The sequence below is a fragment of the Haliotis rubra genome, unplaced genomic scaffold (assembly GCF_003918875.1).
Source record: "Haliotis rubra isolate DU_JTF1 unplaced genomic scaffold, ASM391887v1 Scf206, whole genome shotgun sequence".
NCBI lineage: Eukaryota > Metazoa > Mollusca > Gastropoda > Lepetellida > Haliotidae > Haliotis > Haliotis rubra.
Window position 1 is genome coordinate 80,764 of NW_025766070.1, and position 19,368 is coordinate 100,131.

The 19,368-nt window shown below is 39.7% G+C and overlaps 1 protein-coding gene across 3 annotated transcripts in view; it reads right to left on the minus strand.

The window, feature by feature from the left end:
- Positions 1 to 16,238, minus strand: part of LOC124276114 (probable alpha-ketoglutarate-dependent hypophosphite dioxygenase) — a 30,416-nt gene extending 14,178 nt beyond the window's left edge. Inside the window, exons 1-6 of one of the 3 annotated variants that reach the window (XM_046711774.1) lie at positions 16,053 to 16,238; positions 11,511 to 11,678; positions 9,784 to 9,901; positions 3,841 to 3,941; positions 2,081 to 2,222; positions 471 to 565 (exon numbers count right to left, since the gene is read on the minus strand). In XM_046711774.1, coding sequence (XP_046567730.1) covers positions 471 to 565; positions 2,081 to 2,222; positions 3,841 to 3,941; positions 9,784 to 9,901; positions 11,511 to 11,660 — 606 coding nt within the window. In that variant the 5' untranslated portion in view covers positions 11,661 to 11,678; positions 16,053 to 16,238. Of the gene's footprint in view, positions 1 to 470; positions 566 to 2,080; positions 2,223 to 3,840; positions 3,942 to 9,783; positions 9,902 to 11,510; positions 11,682 to 13,156; positions 13,304 to 16,048 lie in introns of those variants that run through there. The other 2 variants (XM_046711773.1, XM_046711772.1) reach the window with 2 other exon arrangements.
- Positions 16,239 to 19,368: the final 3,130 nt, after the last annotated feature.

The following is a 19,368-nucleotide window of genomic DNA, read 5'->3' on the forward strand; positions in this document are numbered from 1 at the left end:
AGGAATATATTCTGAACCCCCTATGGAATAAACAAGTGTAGCAGCAAGGGCCTGATGGGCCACATCACACTTTGAAAGCAGTTTCATGACTACGTGAAGCAATTGTTAACATATGTTCCAGTGTAGGGTCAAACCAAGTTTACCAAACACTGTCATCTGCTTCACTTTTAAAAAATCAAATTACAAACACTTACTAATAAAACATATATATTCCTGAGCACCTTTTTTAAACATCAGAATCAGAAGTGAAAAGGGTACATAATTTCATTACATTGTATTTTAATCCTGAGTGAATGCTCAAAAAGTCCCAATTCAGGCTTCAAACACAGCATCAATTCATATTTGACTACCATGGTGTGATGTTCATGTCTTGATATTTTGCTTTATCTGAACATTCAAGAGAGGAAGGTGTAAGAAATAAGAACTGAAAATATGTTTGGGGCAGATAGACCCCTTCATAACAGCAGTACCTGCATACAGCCATTCTCTTCTGTGGCGTCTAGCAGTGGGATCCAAGCTGTAGGCTGGAGGACCTCATAGGACTCATTGTCCAGGTATGCACAATCTACAGGAATCAATTACAATCATTATTGTCAACCTGTTTAATATGGACACTTCACAAAATAGACATTAAGGACTTGTAGGTGAGAGGACCTCATAGGACTCATTGTCCAAGTATGCACAATCTACAGGAATCAATGACAATCATTATTGTCAACCTGTTTAATATGGACACTTCACAAAATGGACATTAAGGACTTGTAGGTGAGAGGACCTCATAGGACACAAAATTATTGTCAACCTGTTTAATATGGACACTTCACAAAATGGACATTAAGGACTTGTAGGTGAGAGGACCTCATAGGACTCATTGTCCAGGTATGCACAATCTACAGGAATCAATGACAATCATTATTGTCAACCTGTTTAATATGGACACTTCACAAAATGGACATTAAGGACTTGTAGGTGAGAGGACCTAACTACTTGTAGGTGAGAGGACCTCATAGGACTCATTGTCCAAGTATGCACAATCTACAGGAATCAATTACAATCATTATTGTCAACCTGTTTAATATGGACACTTCACAAAATGGACATTAAGGACTTCTAAGTGAGAGGACCTCACAGAGCCACTGTTCAGGTATACACAATCTACAGATATCAATAACTATCAACATTGTCAGCCTGTTTAATACAGACACTCCACATAAATGGACACTAAGGACTACTAAGTGAGAGGACCTCACAGAGCCACTGTTCAGGTATACACAATCTACAGATATCAATAACTATCAACATAGTCAACCTGTTTAATACAGACACTCCACATAAAGGACACTAAGGACTTCTAAGTGAGAGGACCTCACAGAGCCACTGTTCAGGTATACACAATCTACAGATATCAATAACTATCAACATAGTCAACCTGTTTAATACAGACACTCCACATAAAGGACACTAAGGACTACTAAGTGAGAGGACCTCACAGAGCCACTGTTCAGGTATACACAATCTACAGATATCAATAACTATCAACATTGTCAGCCTGTTTAATACAGACACTCCACATAAAGGACACTAAGGACTACTAAGTGAGAGGACCTCACAGAGACACTGTTCAGGTATACACAATCTACAGATATCAATAACTATCAACATAGTCAACCTGTTTAATACAGACACTCCACATAAAGGACACTAAGGACTTCTAAGTGAGAGGACCTCACAGAGCCACTGTTCAGGTATACACAATCTACAGATATCAATAACTATCAACATAGACAACCTGTTTAATACAGACACTCCACATAAAGGACACTAAGGACTACTAAGTGAGAGGACCTCACAGAGCCACTGTTCAGGTATACACAATCTATAGCCTACATCAGGGCCGTTCATAATTTATGGCTGGGGGGTGATGATGATTTTAAAGGGGGGTCACATGTTTCTCCATATAAATCCTTGAGTATCTCTATGTGACAACAGTATGCTACCCCACAGCCCTTGTATTGAGAGATTCCTGCATGACTCGCCTTTCAGTCTTACTATTCTTTGATACAGAGTACTCTATAGATACCTTGGTGCCAAGGAACCGTTGTAGCCTCATTCTGGGGTGTCTTTGTCCGAAGATTCCACACCGGATGTCCTGCAATGTCCGGGCCAAGCAGCTGCTCTATCACATTGAGCAAGCGCTCGTTAGACCACAGGTTTCGAAATGCCTGTCGTGAAAAACAATGCAAACCATAAAAGGAGGAACTACTGGCTGTTCTTACGTTCCAGATATACATTCAAAATTGCAGTTCTCCAGAAAGTAATCAAAATAACGATTTCTATTATTATAATTCATTTTTTTTATTTTTCTGTCACATTCAGCAATATGACAACGACCTGTAAATTATCAGGTCTGGACATGGGAATCTAGTGATTGACGTCATGAGCATCAATCTATGTGACTGGGATACGATGACCTGCATCAACCATGTGATCTACCTTAACCACCAGAACTCCTTAGTCAGATCTAATATACAGGTTTGCTGTGACAGTCGTAGAACATATCAGATATAACTTTGGATTAAACATCTTTAGTTGTAAGTCAGTGGTGAGGGTTATTGAGTGTATTATTTATACCTCCATTCCATTCTTATGAATACCTTGTACCCATTTGTTACCATAGCTTCCACTTAAGCCCTAAGGACACAATGATAGTGCTGGTCTTCGAGCACATATGCAGATCAATATTCAGAGCTCAGTAATCAATCAATTGTAATCGTAAACCCCACCACAGAACTCAAATGGACAAAAACGGGACACAATCATCACATTGCGCAAACAAAGCAGGCACCAATCAATACTACGATCAAAATGATCAAGGACGCTTCCTGCTGACACACGTACTCCAGTATGTTGTTTACACTGCAGTTTATTGAGTCAGGAAACTGCAATATATGTTTATGTCTTGATATAACAAACATAACAAGAAGAAACACACTTTCTAAAGTTTAATTTGATATTTCATTTTTTAAGAATAATGATTAGTCTAACGAGCCCATTAATAATCGCTGACGCAAGCGAGATCGATCAATTGACCGATTATACGATCGATCGCTCCAATATTACACAATGATAAAAGAAAGTGTTCAACAGTCATGAGAAAAGAAATAATACTGTCAGATAGCATAAGATTGTCTCGAACAAAGCTTTTACGGAGAAAGAGTCCAGGGGCTGTACAGGGGTGGAAATAACTTTAAAATTGCTAGTGTACTCCGGTACAGTGGCACATTGAAAGTCACTTGCCCTGATAATGTTTCCACTATACCGACCGTTTTGTTGCTGATTTTTTAAATAAACAAAATAATTAACATTGGAAAGTCCACTGGACACCGGTACAGTGTGATACACAAATTTGCTTGCCCGACAGAAAAAACCACTGGACTCGGATGTCGGGCAATGGGTTATTTATACCCCTGACTGTATCATAATAATGGAACATGTGAAGAGCATGGAGGGACCCTTATTATGCTCACTGACAGAACCTGTGAAGATCCAGGTTAGAATTGATCTTCAGAATTGGTCCCATGCTTGTAACAGGACGGGTGGTCAGGCTCACTGACTTGGTTGACACATGTTATCGTATCCCAATTGCGTAGATTGATGCTCATGCTTTTGATCACTGGATTGTCTAATCCACACGCGATTATTTACAGACCGCCCCCATAAAGCTGGAATATTGCTGAGTGAGGTGTTAAACAAAATATAAATCAAATCGATGGAGTTGACTACAAATTATTGCCATCATCCCAAGGTGTGTGAGCTAATGGTCATGAGTAGTTTCCTCACCTGAGGGAGCTTGCCCAGCTTGTGCAGGAGGACGTTTGTACCTGGGAAATCCTTCTCCAACTGGGTCAGTCTTTGAAAGAATCCAAGATCCTTGTATGTATCTACCAACAGAACAGAAGTTCAAGTACAGCACAACATGAACAAAGCACAGGGTGAAAACAACACAGGGTGAAAACAATACAGGATGAAAACAACACAGGATGAAAACAACACAGGATGAACACAGGGTGAAAACAACACAGGATGAACACAGGGTGAAAACAACACAGGCTGAACACAGGGTGAAAACAACACAGGCTGAACACAGGGTGAAAACAACACAGGATGAACACAGGGTGAAAACAACACAGGATGAACACAGGGTGAAAACAACACAGGATGAAAACAACACAAGCTGAACAAAGCACGGGGTGAAAACTACACAGGCTGCACGCAGCACAAGATGAAAACAACACAGGATGAAAACAACACATGGTGAAAACAACACAGGGTGAAAACAACATGGGACGAAAACAACACAGGGTGAAAACAACAGGATGAAAACAACACAGGATGAACACAGGATGAAAACAACACAGGGTGAAAACAACACAGGCTGTACACAGGGTGAAAACAACACAGGATGAAAAGAACACAGGGTGAAAACAACACAGGGTGAAAACAACACAGGATGAAAACAACACAGGGTGAAAACAACACAGGGTGAAAACACAGGATGAAAACAACACAGGCTGTACACAGGGTGAAAACAACACAGGCTGTACACAGGGTGAAAACAACACAGGCTGTACACAGGGTGAAAACAACAAAGGCTGTACACAGGGTGAAAACAACACAGGGTGAAAACTACACAGGCTGTACACAGGGTGAAAACAATACAGGATGAAAACAACACAGGATGAAAACAACACAGGATGAACACAGGGTGAAAACAACACAGGGTGAAACCAACACAGGCTGAACACAGGGTGAAAACAACACAGGGTGAAAACAACACAGGCTGAACACAGGGTGAAAACAACACAGGATGAACACAGGGTGAAAACAACACAGGATGAAAACAACACAAGCTGAACAAAGCACGGGGTGAAAACTACACAGGCTGCACGCAGCACAAGATGAAAACAACACAGGATGAAAACAACACATGGTGAAAACAACACAGGGTGAAAACAACATGGGACGAAAACAACACAGGGTGAAAACAACACAGGATGAAAACAACAGGATGAAAACAACACAGGATGAACACAGGATGAAAACAACACAGGGTGAAAACAACACAGGCTGTACACAGGGTGAAAACAACACAGGATGAAAACAACACAGGATGAAAACAACACAGGGTGAAAACAACACAGGGTGAAAACAACACAGGATGAAAACAACACAGGGTGAAAACAACACAGGGGTGAAAACACAGGATGAAAACACACAGGCTGTACACAGGGTGAAACAACACAGGCTGTACACAGGGTGAAAACAACACAGGGTGAAAACAACACAGGCTGTACACAGGGTGAAAACAACACAGGCTGTACACAGGGTGAAAACAACACAGGCTGAAAACAACACAGGCTGTACACAGGGTGAAAACAACACAGGCTGTACACAGGATGAAAACAACACAGGGTGAAAACAACACAGGATGAACACAGGATGAAAACAACACAGGCTGTACACAGGGTGAAAACAACACAGGCTGTACACAGGGTGAAAACAACACAGGCTGTACACAGGATGAAAACAACACAGGGTGAAAACAACACAGGATGAACACAGGATGAAAACAACAGGCTGTACACAGGGTGAACAACACAGGCTGTACACAGGGGTGAAAACAACACAGGCTGTACACAGGATGAAAACAACACAGGGTGAAAACAACACAGGATGAACACAGGGTGAAAACAACACAGGCTGTACACAGGGTGAAAACAACACAGGATGAAAACAACACAGGATGAACACAGGATGAAAACAACACAGGCTGTACACAGGGTGAAAACAACACAGGATGAAAACAACACAGGATGAACACAGGATGAAAACAACACAGGCTGTACACAGGATGAAAACAACACAGGGTGAAAACAACACAGGCTGTACACAGGGTGAAAACAACACAGGATGAAAAGAACACAGGGTGAAAACAACACAGGATGAAAACAACACAGGGTGAAAACAACACAGGGTGAAAACACAGGATGAAAACATCACAGGCTGTACACAGGGTGAAAACAACACAGGCTGTACACAGGGTGAAAACAACACAGGCTGTACACAGGGTGAAAACAACACAGGCTGTACACAGGGTGAAAACAACAAGGCTGTACACAGGGTGAAAACAACACAGGGTGAAAACTACACAGGCTGTACACAGGGTGAAAACAATACAGGATGAAAACAACACAGGATGAAAACAACACAGGATGAACACAGGGTGAAAACAACACAGGATGAAAACAACACAGGCTGAACACAGGGTGAAAACAACACAGGGTGAAAACAACACAGGCTGAACACAGGGTGAAAACAACACAGGATGAACACAGGGTGAAAACAACACAGGATGAAAACAACACAAGCTGAACAAAGCACGGGGTGAAAACTACACAGGCTGCACGCAGCACAAGATGAAAACAACACAGGATGAAAACAACACATGGTGAAAACAACACAGGGTGAAAACAACATGGGACGAAAACAACACAGGGTGAAAACAACACAGGGTGAAAACAACACAGGATGAAAACAACAGGATGAAAACAACACAGGATGAACACAGGATGAAAACAACACAGGGTGAAAACAACACAGGCTGTACACAGGGTGAAAACAACACAGGATGAAAAGAACACAGGATGAAAACAACACAGGGCGAAAACAACACAGGGTGAAAACAACACAGGATGAAAACAACACAGGGTGAAAACAACACAGGGTGAAAACACAGGATGAAAACAACACAGGCTGTACACAGGGTGAAAACAACACAGGCTGTACACAGGGTGAAAACAACACAGGCTGAAAACAACACAGGCTGTACACAGGGTGAAAACAACACAGGCTGTACACAGGGTGAAAACAACACAGGCTGAAAACAACACAGGCTGTACACAGGGTGAAAACAACACAGGCTGTACACAGGATGAAAACAACACAGGGTGAAAACAACACAGGATGAACACAGGATGAAAACAACACAGGCTGTACACAGGGTGAAAACAACACAGGCTGTACACAGGGTGAAAACAACACAGGCTGTACACAGGATGAAAACAACACAGGGTGAAAACAACACAGGATGAACACAGGATGAAAACAACATAGGCTGTACACAGGGTGAAAACAACACAGGCTGTACACAGGGTGAAAACAACACAGGCTGTACACAGGGTGAAAACAACACAGGCTGTACACAGGATGAAAACAACACAGGGTGAAAACAACACAGGATGAACACAGGGTGAAAACAACACAGGCTGTACACAGGGTGAAAACAACACGGCTGAAGAAAACAACACAGGATGAAAACAACACAGGATGAAAACAACACAGGATGAACACAGGATGAAAACAACACAGGCTGTACACAGGGTGAAAACAACACAGGATGAAAACAACACAGGATGAACACAGGATGAAAACAACACAGACTGTACACAGGATGAAAACAACACAGGGTGAAAACAACACAGGATGAAAACAACACAGGATGAACACAGGATGAAAACAACACAGGCTGTACACAGGGTCAAAACAACACAGGCTGTACACAGGGTCAAAACAACACAGGATGAAAACAACACAGGGTGAACACAGGATGAAAACAACACAGGCTGTACACAGGGTGAAAACAACACAGGCTGTACACAGGGTGAAAACAACACAGGATGAAAACAACACAGGCAGAACATAGTACAGGATGAAACTGTTTTGGAGTGAAAACAGGCGTGGGAGAATACAGACTGGCTTGCAACAGTGAGTGACTGAGTGACTGAGTGAGTTGTGGTTTGGTTGTTTGTCATGACACTCCTTCGGTATGCCCCTATCAAAATGTTTGTAGTGGGTCGTGTTTTAACATCGCTATTAGCAACATTCCAGCTATATAACACTATTAACAGCAGGGGAAGCCAGAAATGAGCTTCATAACATAGTGCCAATGATGGGAATTGGGAGCGTGGGCATGACATGCGAACACTTTCACTACTAGGCTGGCTACCCAACCGCTCCACTTGAAACAGTGGATAAAGCACAGAATGTGTACAACATTAACAACACATAATGAATATAACATAGAGTGAATGAGTACGGTTTTACGCCTCTTTTAGCAATATTACAGCAATATCACAACGGGGGAACACTTGAAATGGGCTTCACACATTGGCGAATCGAGTCTGGGTCTCTGCGTCACAAGGCTACCCCACTGCTAACATAGAGTGAATACAGCTTAGGGCAACTACAGCATGCAGTGAAAACAAACTGAATGCAGCATCAGGTAAATACCGCTCAAAGGGATAACAGCATAAAGGTAAATACCACTCAAGGGGATAACAGCATAAAGGTAAATACCGCTCAAGGGGATAACAGCATAAAGATAAATACCATGCAAGGGGATAACAGCATAAAGGTAAATACCGCTCAAGAGGATAACAGCATAAAGGTAAATACCGCTCAAGGGGATAACAGCATCAAGTAAATACCGCTCAAGGGGATAACAGCATAAAGGTAAATACCGCTCAAGGGGATAACAGCATAAAGGTAAATACCTCAAGGGGATAACAGGATAACAGCATAAAGGGGATAAATACAAAAGGGGATACCGCATAAAGCAAGGGGATAACAGCATAAAGATAAATACATAAAGGTAAATACCGCTCAAGGGGATAACAGCATAAAGGTAAATACCACTCAAGGGGATAACAGCATAAAGATAAATACAATGCATGGGGATAACAGCATAAAGGTAAATACCGCTCAAGGGATAACAGCATAAAGATAAATACCATGCAATGGGATAACAGCATAAAGGTAAATACCATGCAAGGGGATAACAGCATAAAGGTAAATACCACGCATGGGGATAACAGCATAAAGATAAATACCACACATGGGGATAACAGCATAAAGGTAAATACAGGGGATAACAGCATAAAGATAAATACCACACATGGGGATAACAGCATAAAGATAAATACCATGCATGGGGATAACAGCATAAAGATAAATACCACGCATGGGGATAACAGCATAAAGATAAATACCATGCATGGGGATAACAGCATAAAGGTAAATACCGCTCAAGGGGATAACAGCATAAAGGTAAATACCGCTCAAGGGATAACAGCATAAAAGTAAATACCACGCAAGGGGATAACAGCATAAAGGTAAATACCGCTCAAGGGGGTATAACAGCATAAAGGTAAATACCGCTCAAGGGATAACAGCATAAAGATAAATACCATGCATAGGGATAACAGCATAAAAGTAAATACCACGCAAGGGATAACAGCATAAAGGTAAATACCGCTCAAGGGATAACAGCATAAAAGTAAATACCGCGCAATAACAGCATCAAGTAAATACAAAGGGGATAATAACAGCATAAACCGTAAATACCAGCATAAAGGTAAATACCGCTCAAGGGGATAACAGCATAAAAGTAAATACCACGCAAGGGGATAACAGCATAAAAGTAAATACTGCTCAAGAGGATAACAGCATAAAGGTAAATACAACATACAATTAAATTGGTCAGGTATCGAATGAATTCTACAAGAGAGACAAAATGTCACCATAAACACATCATGTACATTGATGCCTTGGCCAAAATAAACCAGATGATAGCAAAATCTGCATCAGGAACATATGACATGTACAAACTATTCCCACTTTCATCAGTTTCATTCACTCACTCACTACTCACTCTGGGCAACCTACCTGTGATTTTTCCTGCCTTGAAGAGCTTCTGAGCCAGTTCTTCTACGAGACCCTCTATAGCGGTACGGCACGGATCCATCTCCTCTCGTGTGAAGAAATCCTCAACAATGACATACCCCTAAAACAAAAAACAGCCATCAAGTTACCCAGTGGCTCGAGACAAGCAATGGGCAGGCCCCATGGGTTGGTACTTAGCAACCAGTGCACGTCAAATGAGAAATGAGTTGGCTAAAGGGATCAGTTGGTCCGACGTGTTGCCGACTTGTCAACATACCCTGAACATTGCTCAGTGTCATTAACAGGAGAATCCCAGACACAATTTTGAATAGACCTTCAGCAGGAATATTGCCAAGGAACCATTTATGTCTAGGGGGCCGTGATGATGATTTTAAGGGTGGATCATCCATTCTGTTCTGGGAGGTAAGGGGGCATCATCAATTTTGTACATATGTACTAGGGAGGGTCAGCAATTTTGTACATGAAAAGGGTTGATTTTGTACATGTCAAGCAGGGAGGGTCCACTTACTTTGTACATACATTTTAGGGGGGGTGGGGGGCCTTCACATTGAACCTCCTCCTCCATAAAAATCATCAACAACACACACACACCCCACCCCAACAGCCATTAGTTATGAACGTACCCCAAGTGTGACGCTGTTCAACAGATACCTGCACATGCACAGAATTCAACAATGAATCTTTCTAGGACTGAGTTGACTGCACAGTTAAATGTACAATGTACATGTATTCAACAATATAGAAAGAGGAGTATTCTACTTTATATAAGTATATTGTATGAGAACAATGTGTAGCCAATCAACAAAGGAAACTCCTGGAAACCCTGCTCTACCACTATCATCAAATTACTTCAGATTCATTTGGTCATTGTTACAGACACATATTGTTTGCCTGTGCCCTAATTGAAAACAATTTTTAAGCTATCTTAAACTCATTTGAAAACCTATTATTGAAATTTTGCCTTAGTTTCAACATTCATGGAAGCTACGGTGGCAGCGCAGGTTAGGCGACTGACCTTTTGTGCTGGCGATTAGGTGCTGGACTCTGAGGGTGTGGGTTTGAATCCTGGATGGGACTCAACCCATCATGGGTACTAGAATCTGTACTTTACTAAGAAAGTGTAATCCCAAATATAACATATGTAACATTCATAGAGTTGCAGTCTAAAGATAATTGAGTAAACATTATCCAAAAGTAAGGCTGATGGACTATTAATGTCGCGTTCCCTTTCCCTCCTATTGTATCATTTAAGAATTTCAAAGCATCAAATATACAAGAAACAGCCCTAAAATTATCTTCTCACACAAAACATATGTTTGTAAAACAGGTTGGTTGGGTTGTTGTTAAACGCCGCACTCAGCAATATTACAGCTATATAACAGTGGTCTATCCATAATCAAGCCTGGGACAGTCAATCCAGTGATCAACAGCATGAGCATCGATCTACTCAATTGGGATACAATGACCATGATGACATGTCAATCAAGTCAGCGAGCCTGTCCATCCGATCCCATTAGACGTATGTTTGTATCTCCTATATATGTTCAGGTTACCATGACAAACATCATTGAAAATTTTGAGGACTGTCATGAAATACTCATGAAATAGTTTTCGCACGTGTGGAATATGTTTGTTTAAATAATGTTATAATATCTTATAAATTGACACAATTACATAAATAGGTCTGACTTCATTTTAAGAAAGCACACCTTTTCAAAGAATTGTTTTATCATTTTTTCCGACAGTTGACCTGGTTTCTTCTGTTCCGGTTGTTTAGGCATTGTGTTGAATACCTCCGGGAAGGGCGTATCAACCTGTCCTGGGTAACGGACAGGTTCCACTTCATTCTCTGACGACATACTGTCACAATATATGATCTGGAAAAGAAGACATTTTGAATTTATAGAGGAGAAATAAACTGAGCTGTTAGAAAAGAAGCCAAGGAAGTCACAACTTACACAACACACACACACACATGTGCCCTTAATATTCAGGCCAAATTATACAGAGATTATTACACTAGCAAGCGTGTCATACGACTTATACGAAACGAGTGTGAAATTTTGTATTGCCTTAGCAAGAGCGAAGAGCGAACAATTTTGCATGAGTTTCGTATAAATCATGTGGCACACTTGCGAGCGTAATAATTTCTTTATTATCCATTTTATTCATGTATATTTGTTAGGGCTGCACAATATAACCGGTTTACACATGAAAACGATACGTATTGCGATACGCTGATCGAAAACCGGTATTTTGACATGCATTCGGAAAACCTTCGTAACACTCGGTAATCTTGATGATTGTGGAAATTGTGGTAAGGGTGGTGGGAATGATCGTGGTGAAAATTACATTTAACTGGATTGTTAAGTTCTTTTCCTTGTTTCATTTGTGCCAAATATTATTTTCATTTTTACTTTGTCATCATAAAATGTTTTTATTAAGGTGAATCAAGCATAGTGATTTTGTTGTGGTTTTGCTTTATAAATCAAACATTAACTCGATTATAAGTAGTTTTTTGTTAATTAAAACATCTTGCAATATATTGCAATACACATCGCAATACATGCTTTTGCATCGCAATATGAAAATTCTCTGCAATACCCACCCCTAACATTTGTGCAGTAAAACACGGTAAGCAAGTGTGACTGCCCTGTTCATTGACGTCATGTTCCATTGTTTAAACATGTTAAATGACGTCACAGACGACGACATAGAGAAACAATGGTTGCTAGGCAAAAGTGATATGTGTACATGTGCACATATGATATATATGACACTGGTTATGTTTCACCATATGGATAATAAATGGTTGTATCTGTAAGCGTTGTATGTCTTAAAAAAACATATGGATCCAGATTCTGCCAAATTGTCCATTGCCAGCCGAGGCTCTGCTGCTGCGATTTAAACCCCAATTAGTTTAAGCGCCAAGTATCAGAGTTACTACTACCGGTAATTACCAGACTGCAAGTGCAGGTATCACTTTGAGAACACAACTCATTGTGTCTTTACCTGTCAAAATACCACAATATCAGAAAGATGACTGTGTACTTTAACATGTTTAACCTGTGTTCGAAATAGCCGTCCACCCGCACACCCAAGACGGGCAAACTTTGAGCAGGGCATGAAAAAAAATAAAAGCTACTAGACAGACAGACAGACAGACAGACATGTTATTACTTGAGCAATAATAATGTACATTTGCTCCATCATGATTTAAAAAAATCATTTTTCCCATAACACAGTACTATCAAAGATAATGTTATTTCTCTCTTCCTTGCTTCTCTTTTGTAAAACTTACAGAAAAATACAAGCCGAGTGAGTTAACTAAATGTTGTATATGATAAAAGAATACTTTTTTGATATGTTGATACAACTGGCTGGTTTTCTGTAGGGTTGGTAGGTCATAAAAGTTATCAGCTCTGTGGTCTTGTGGAGATTTTAGGGGAGTTTCATACAGTGCTCTTACATCAGGCATGTGATTTGACCCAACTGAAAAAGACTGAAATTCAGCCAGATTATTTATCAATTGAACATGCAAAAATTAACAGACAGCACCATATGAAGAAATAAAATGCAGAAAAACAGAAGATATTTTGGTATTTTTACATGGAGATTAAAAAGACAGAATTCCAACTTTAGACAGAAAAATCACATGCCTGTTACATACATGGAAATATTTCATGACAAAAGTTCAGCCATTATTTTACTAACATGAACATCCTTCAATCAGTTCACAACTTCATTGTCTAAAGTTTAAGGCTTGAGCAATTTTAATTCATACAGTAAAGATAACTGCACTATTATATTTTTCTACAAATGCCACTTCAAATGTTGGTTTCATTTATTTCATCTGTAAAATTGTACAATATGTTCAGCATTTTCCTGCAGAATTCAGCAGTTGTCAACTTATTACCTGAAGGGGTATTTACTAAAGCAGGATAACAATATATGGATGAACAACTTTATTACAATGAGATCTGTAATAAAGAAGCTCCCACTGTAATCAAGGAGTTGTTCATCCATATTTAATTGTTATCCTTCCTTGCCATGCTTACTGCTCCAACTTCTCAATGCCTCTCAATGAGGGGTATTTACTAGACTTGCACAAGCATCTAAGGTAATAATAAATAATTTAAGTGATAATTCCTAAAAAAACAATATTCATACTGTTGATCACTGGATTGTCTGGCCCAGACTCGATTATTTACAGACCGCCACCATATAGCTGGAATATTGCTGATGCTGCGTTAAACAACAAACAACCAGATGTTTGATGGGCATTTAGAAGTTGGGAGGTAACACAACAACATATGGTATGAATTTACAACTTCTTTAATAATTATTATTTTTCATAAGTGGCTTCTAATCAATCCTATCATGTATATCCAATCCTTTACACTGTATAAACATTCTGTACGTCCTTTGCATAAAGTTATATATACAGTGTACATCTCTTTGAACTCTGTACATCTCATCTGAACACATCACTTAATCTCTGTACATCTCAATCTGTAATACTATCTCACTGGCTTCCTGTATACTATATATTTTGCTTGTATCATATTCTGTCATTCACCCAGAAATGTTGTGTTGTAAATATTAAAGAAGTTGTAAATCCATACCATACGTTGTTGTGAACAACCAACAAATCCAAAAAATATAAATATCCTTCTAACAGACAGGCGTCCTTATATCTAGACTTGCCTCCTAAAGGTTAGAATTACTATACATCCATGGGCTTATCATTCAGTACAGCCTTGGAGCAAGGTTATGTTTTTACAAATTACATGACCGTGGTGAGGCAGCCAAGCAAGATGAGGGCCTACAGTCATGACAAGACCTATATTGATGAAATGTCACCCAACCATGTCCATTGACAAGGGTAACTGACCCAGACAGAACACTGTACTGCCTGTGGCCATGGTAATAAACCAAAACTGCTGCCGTGAGTGCTATCTATTCACAGCATTGTGATTATTCACAGACAGATATCACATATTTAACTCAGGGAGTACAAAATAGAAACCCGCTGTTAATATTCCAGTTATATCATGACGTGACAGCTTAATGTGGGAGGAACCCTACTTGTCACACTGAAGTACCTACAATATGGGGTCAATCGGAGATTATATTCAGTCAAAGGTCAGGCTGGTCTATCAATATGCTACCTTCGGTACAAATATTACCAATGTTAATGTATAATGAGAAAATTTTCCTAATAAAAACTGCTCCATGGCAATAATTCTTCCAGGAAATAAAACATAATGGGAGGACAATTTCACTACAGGCTCCGATACCCTGTTGCATATGCAATAACTGAATGTCATTTCAACCTTGACACACAATGGCTACCCATTTCCCATTCACCAGTGTAAAGGATTATTTTACAGAGCTGGTCGACATGACTCCAGTCACGTACACTTAACCAAACTGGGTTAGTCATGTTTGTAGTTCACATTATAGTGGGGAAGTATTGTTTAGTGTTTCTAGTGTCACTGGATATATTTAATACTAATTTAATCCTACTAAATGTTACGCTACTTATTGCACTTTTCTGTTATGAACTCGAACTCCTGCTTGTCTCACCAGCAACATCACGTGTGCTATCTGGGGTGTTACGCTGACACCTTCAAATGTACTTTTGCATACGCCACGGTTCACAGGAGACCTTCCTGGTCCATGACTGAACATTGCTTATTATTGATGCTCTTCATATCTGTCATTTTGAATAAACAGTCTTAAAATCATCTTATCCAAATCATTTCACTTAAACCACCAAGGCCTCTATTATCATTAAATACTGTTTTCTACATCCAGTCATGATATTGTTAACCCCTTCTGGTAAGAGATTGGGGTACTAGTCATTGGGTATTCAATGACATAGTACACTGATTCAACATTTAAAACACGAAGATATTAGCTGTTTAAATACATTTCATTGACATTTGTTGCAATCAACGGCAAATTAAACTCTTTACGCTGATGCTTTTTGGATTTGTGTGGTCATTTGGTGATGGACTATTCAGACTCCTGGAGTGTGCAAAGAGAAATGTCATGATAGTCTCTCAGTACTAAATTTACTCTAAAAGGCATATTCTTCACGTGATTTAATTAACTACTGCGGAGAAGTATTACAACAGCCACACTGACAAAGTCGATACAGCCGCCAGTGTATGTGATTCGTGAAGCAGAGGGAACTCTTACCCCGAGAGCCTATCGCGCCTCTCGCCGAGATGTGTAATCCCTACCTGCCTGTGATTCCAATCCCACGCTGCTTGTCAGCAATTCCTCTTTCCAGTGACAATGCTTTAGTCCAATTCGATGTTCCAGATACGGTTCAGCTAGTCAAAAAATCAGATGACACGAATAAAATCAGTCACAACAATGTTTACAACCTTCCCCAGCTGGGACCGCTCAGCATGTATCGTATCTTTCCGTTAATTTCCGTTCGAGACCGTTAACTTCCGTATACACAATCGCATTCCGCATATGGATCCTCGTGTGGATACTTTAAGTTCTCGGTATGAACGCGTAAGTACTATTCATAAAACTGCAAGACGTATTGTACTAGAATAAACAAAACAGGTTGATATTTAGGAAAGGAATGGAATGCTTTTTCTTTTCACAGACCATTTAAAATTCTAAAATATGGTGTGGTAGGATTTTAAATTATGTTTTTCGCATTACTGCTAGACTTGCACAGGTTTCTAAGGTATCAATCATAAGTTGAGTTTGTACATGACATGCAGGGGGGTCACTTAATTTGTACATACAAAGAATTTTAGAATTGTTTTATTTGATTTTTATATATTTAATTTTATGTTTATTTATATATTATGGATTTATTGATTGATTGATTGATTGATTGATTGATTGGTTGATTTATTTATTTATTTATTATTATTATATTTTACAGATTAAAGATGAAAATGCAGCAGAGAGGGTTCGGGTGATCCTGGCACAGTCAGGCTGGTAAGGCTCATCATCAGCTCAGGGCCCTTGTCCCCTCTACACGCAGCCAAGACAGCGAATGGGACTTCTCCCAGGAAACGCTGCCTAGTCGAACCCACCAAGAACTTTCCGGAGAATATGAAGGCTCCCCAACACTGCAGCCTTCTGCATTACCCAGAGTGTCAGAAGGGTTGTACTCCCGGTGGAGAACCCGGGCACTCTCATGATCTGCGCCAAGAGATCAGGAGGTACCAAACCAAGGGCACCGAGAACAATGGGGAGCCTGACGACGGTGTACTTGGGATGCAAGCGAGACATTTCAAAGGCGAGGTCCGCATATTTATCATGCTTTTCCTGAATTTTGCCAATCACATTGCTGTCAAAAGGGACAGAAAATTCAATGATATAAATAAATTCATTGGCTTTATAAAAAAGGACAAGATCAGGTTTGTTGGCAGGAATTCTTCTGAGGCTGTATATGGGCCTATCTAGATAAGTTTGAAAGCATCATTTTCAATGACGCCCTGGACATGTTCAGGGTCGTACCATGGATGGACCTCGAAGTCAAAGCCACAGGCATGGAAAAGACGGTAGTAGAAGCAGCGAGCCATGCCATCATTATTATTGTGATCTGGGTCTGCCCCGGTTACCTCACACATAAATGTTATTCATTTTCCGATTGGTTGAGCGCTCTTCTATTATTGTCAAGGTACCCCGCTTACAAGCGAGTAACATTTTCCATATTACCCGCTGGAAATGACGAACCGTGGGAATTCATTTGGTACTTTGTAATTCTTTATCTCGAATAATTGAGTGAAATATGACGTACGGAAATTACCGATGTTATACGAATGCAAATCGATGGTAGGGAGGTACATGTAATTCTCGTACTCCTTATAATGAGATATGAAAATATTGCTTCCAATGAATTTTTTTTATTTTGTAAATCAAAGGGTATTAAGGTTGTTGAAGATGGGTGGCATAGTTTGTATATTTGTGAATTTTTTTCTGATGTTCGAGGTAAATATACTACCCATCAAAAATATAGACTCACTAGTGTAAATGTAGCCACTTACTTCAGTCAACTAATCTAAACTAGAATTTGCAAAATATACTATACAGTTTAAGGGCACTGTTTACACATGAACTGATGTATTGTAAAACAAATTCGTAACATTGAAAAGATTATTGTTATGAGTTCAATAAATGATGAAACTCAGTGAAAATTCGTGAATTCATAACAAAACTTAACACCACAACGAAGCTGTTAACATGCGCGATATTTGCACATGCTTTTCAGCAATTTGATGCATGATCCTCGTGCAATTCATCTGTATAAGGTTTTCAACCCCTTGGATTTAGTTCCCCCAACTTCCTGGGGATATTAGGGGCGGTGGGGTAGCCTGGTGGTTAAAGCGTTCGCTCGTCACGCCGAAAACCCGGGTTCGAATCCCCACATGGGCACAATGTGTGAAGCCCATTTCTGGTGTCCCCGCCGTGATATTGCTGGAATATTGCTAAAAGCGGCGTAAAACCATACTCACTCACACACACACATAACATATAGTGAGTGCTTTAAGTGAGTCTAAACTTTTGATGGGTAGTATATATTGTGAAATATTTTAGTCACCCTCCTACGATAAACAACTGTATTATAAACATGATCCAATCTGCCTATGTTGATGTGATTAAGAATGTTAATCTATTTTTATATTGTATACAATTTTGTTTATAAATCCACGTGTACCATTGATGTGATGTGTGACCATGGATTTGACTGTATTATGGGCCAGTGACCTTTTACTGAATAAAACTGTCTCTCTTATTATGATCCGATACCCGTCCTTCACACAGTTCAAAATTAACACGTAAGAACACGGGCCCAGGGAACATAAACAAACATAGATGGTACATTAACCCCTCGTGACCAGTGAACAACTTATATTATTTCTTTGATGGGCATTTTAGAAGTTGAGGCGATGAAGAATGATGATAATTTTATGTTGTTGATCACTTGCTTGCCAACGACATTAGAATCTATGTCGAAACGTCGCCTTTCACAGAGTAGAGAAGTTGCATATCCATACATTTATCATCATTCTTCAACCCATATTGTATAAACACCCATCACACTTTGTACAACAGCCTTATCTATTGTGTAAGAAAATCAAAATTATCAGCATGCACTGTATAAAATTAACATTACTCTTTGTATATTAATAAATAGTTAATACAACTATATTTCACTCACCTGGGCAGCAAACGACATGATGGTGGGACTAAGTCTTACAATTAGTACAACGTCCACCAGCCAAATATATACTATTATTTGCAGGGATTCGTGGTAGTGGAGGAATTCTTCTCACCTGAGGATCTTCAACCTTGTCGAGATGCTGTAGAGAAACTTGTGGACGAGTTTGCACAACATCTACACGGAAAAGGAAAAATACAAAGTACATTTTCATATGTATACAATTAATTCATTAAAGTTGTCTTATTATCTTTTTACCCGTGAAGACCCGTTAGAATTGATCTTCAGTGAGGTGACGTGAAATTGGGTTTTACTTCGTGCTTGAGAATATTTCGCTCATATGACGACGTGCATGCGTGTGT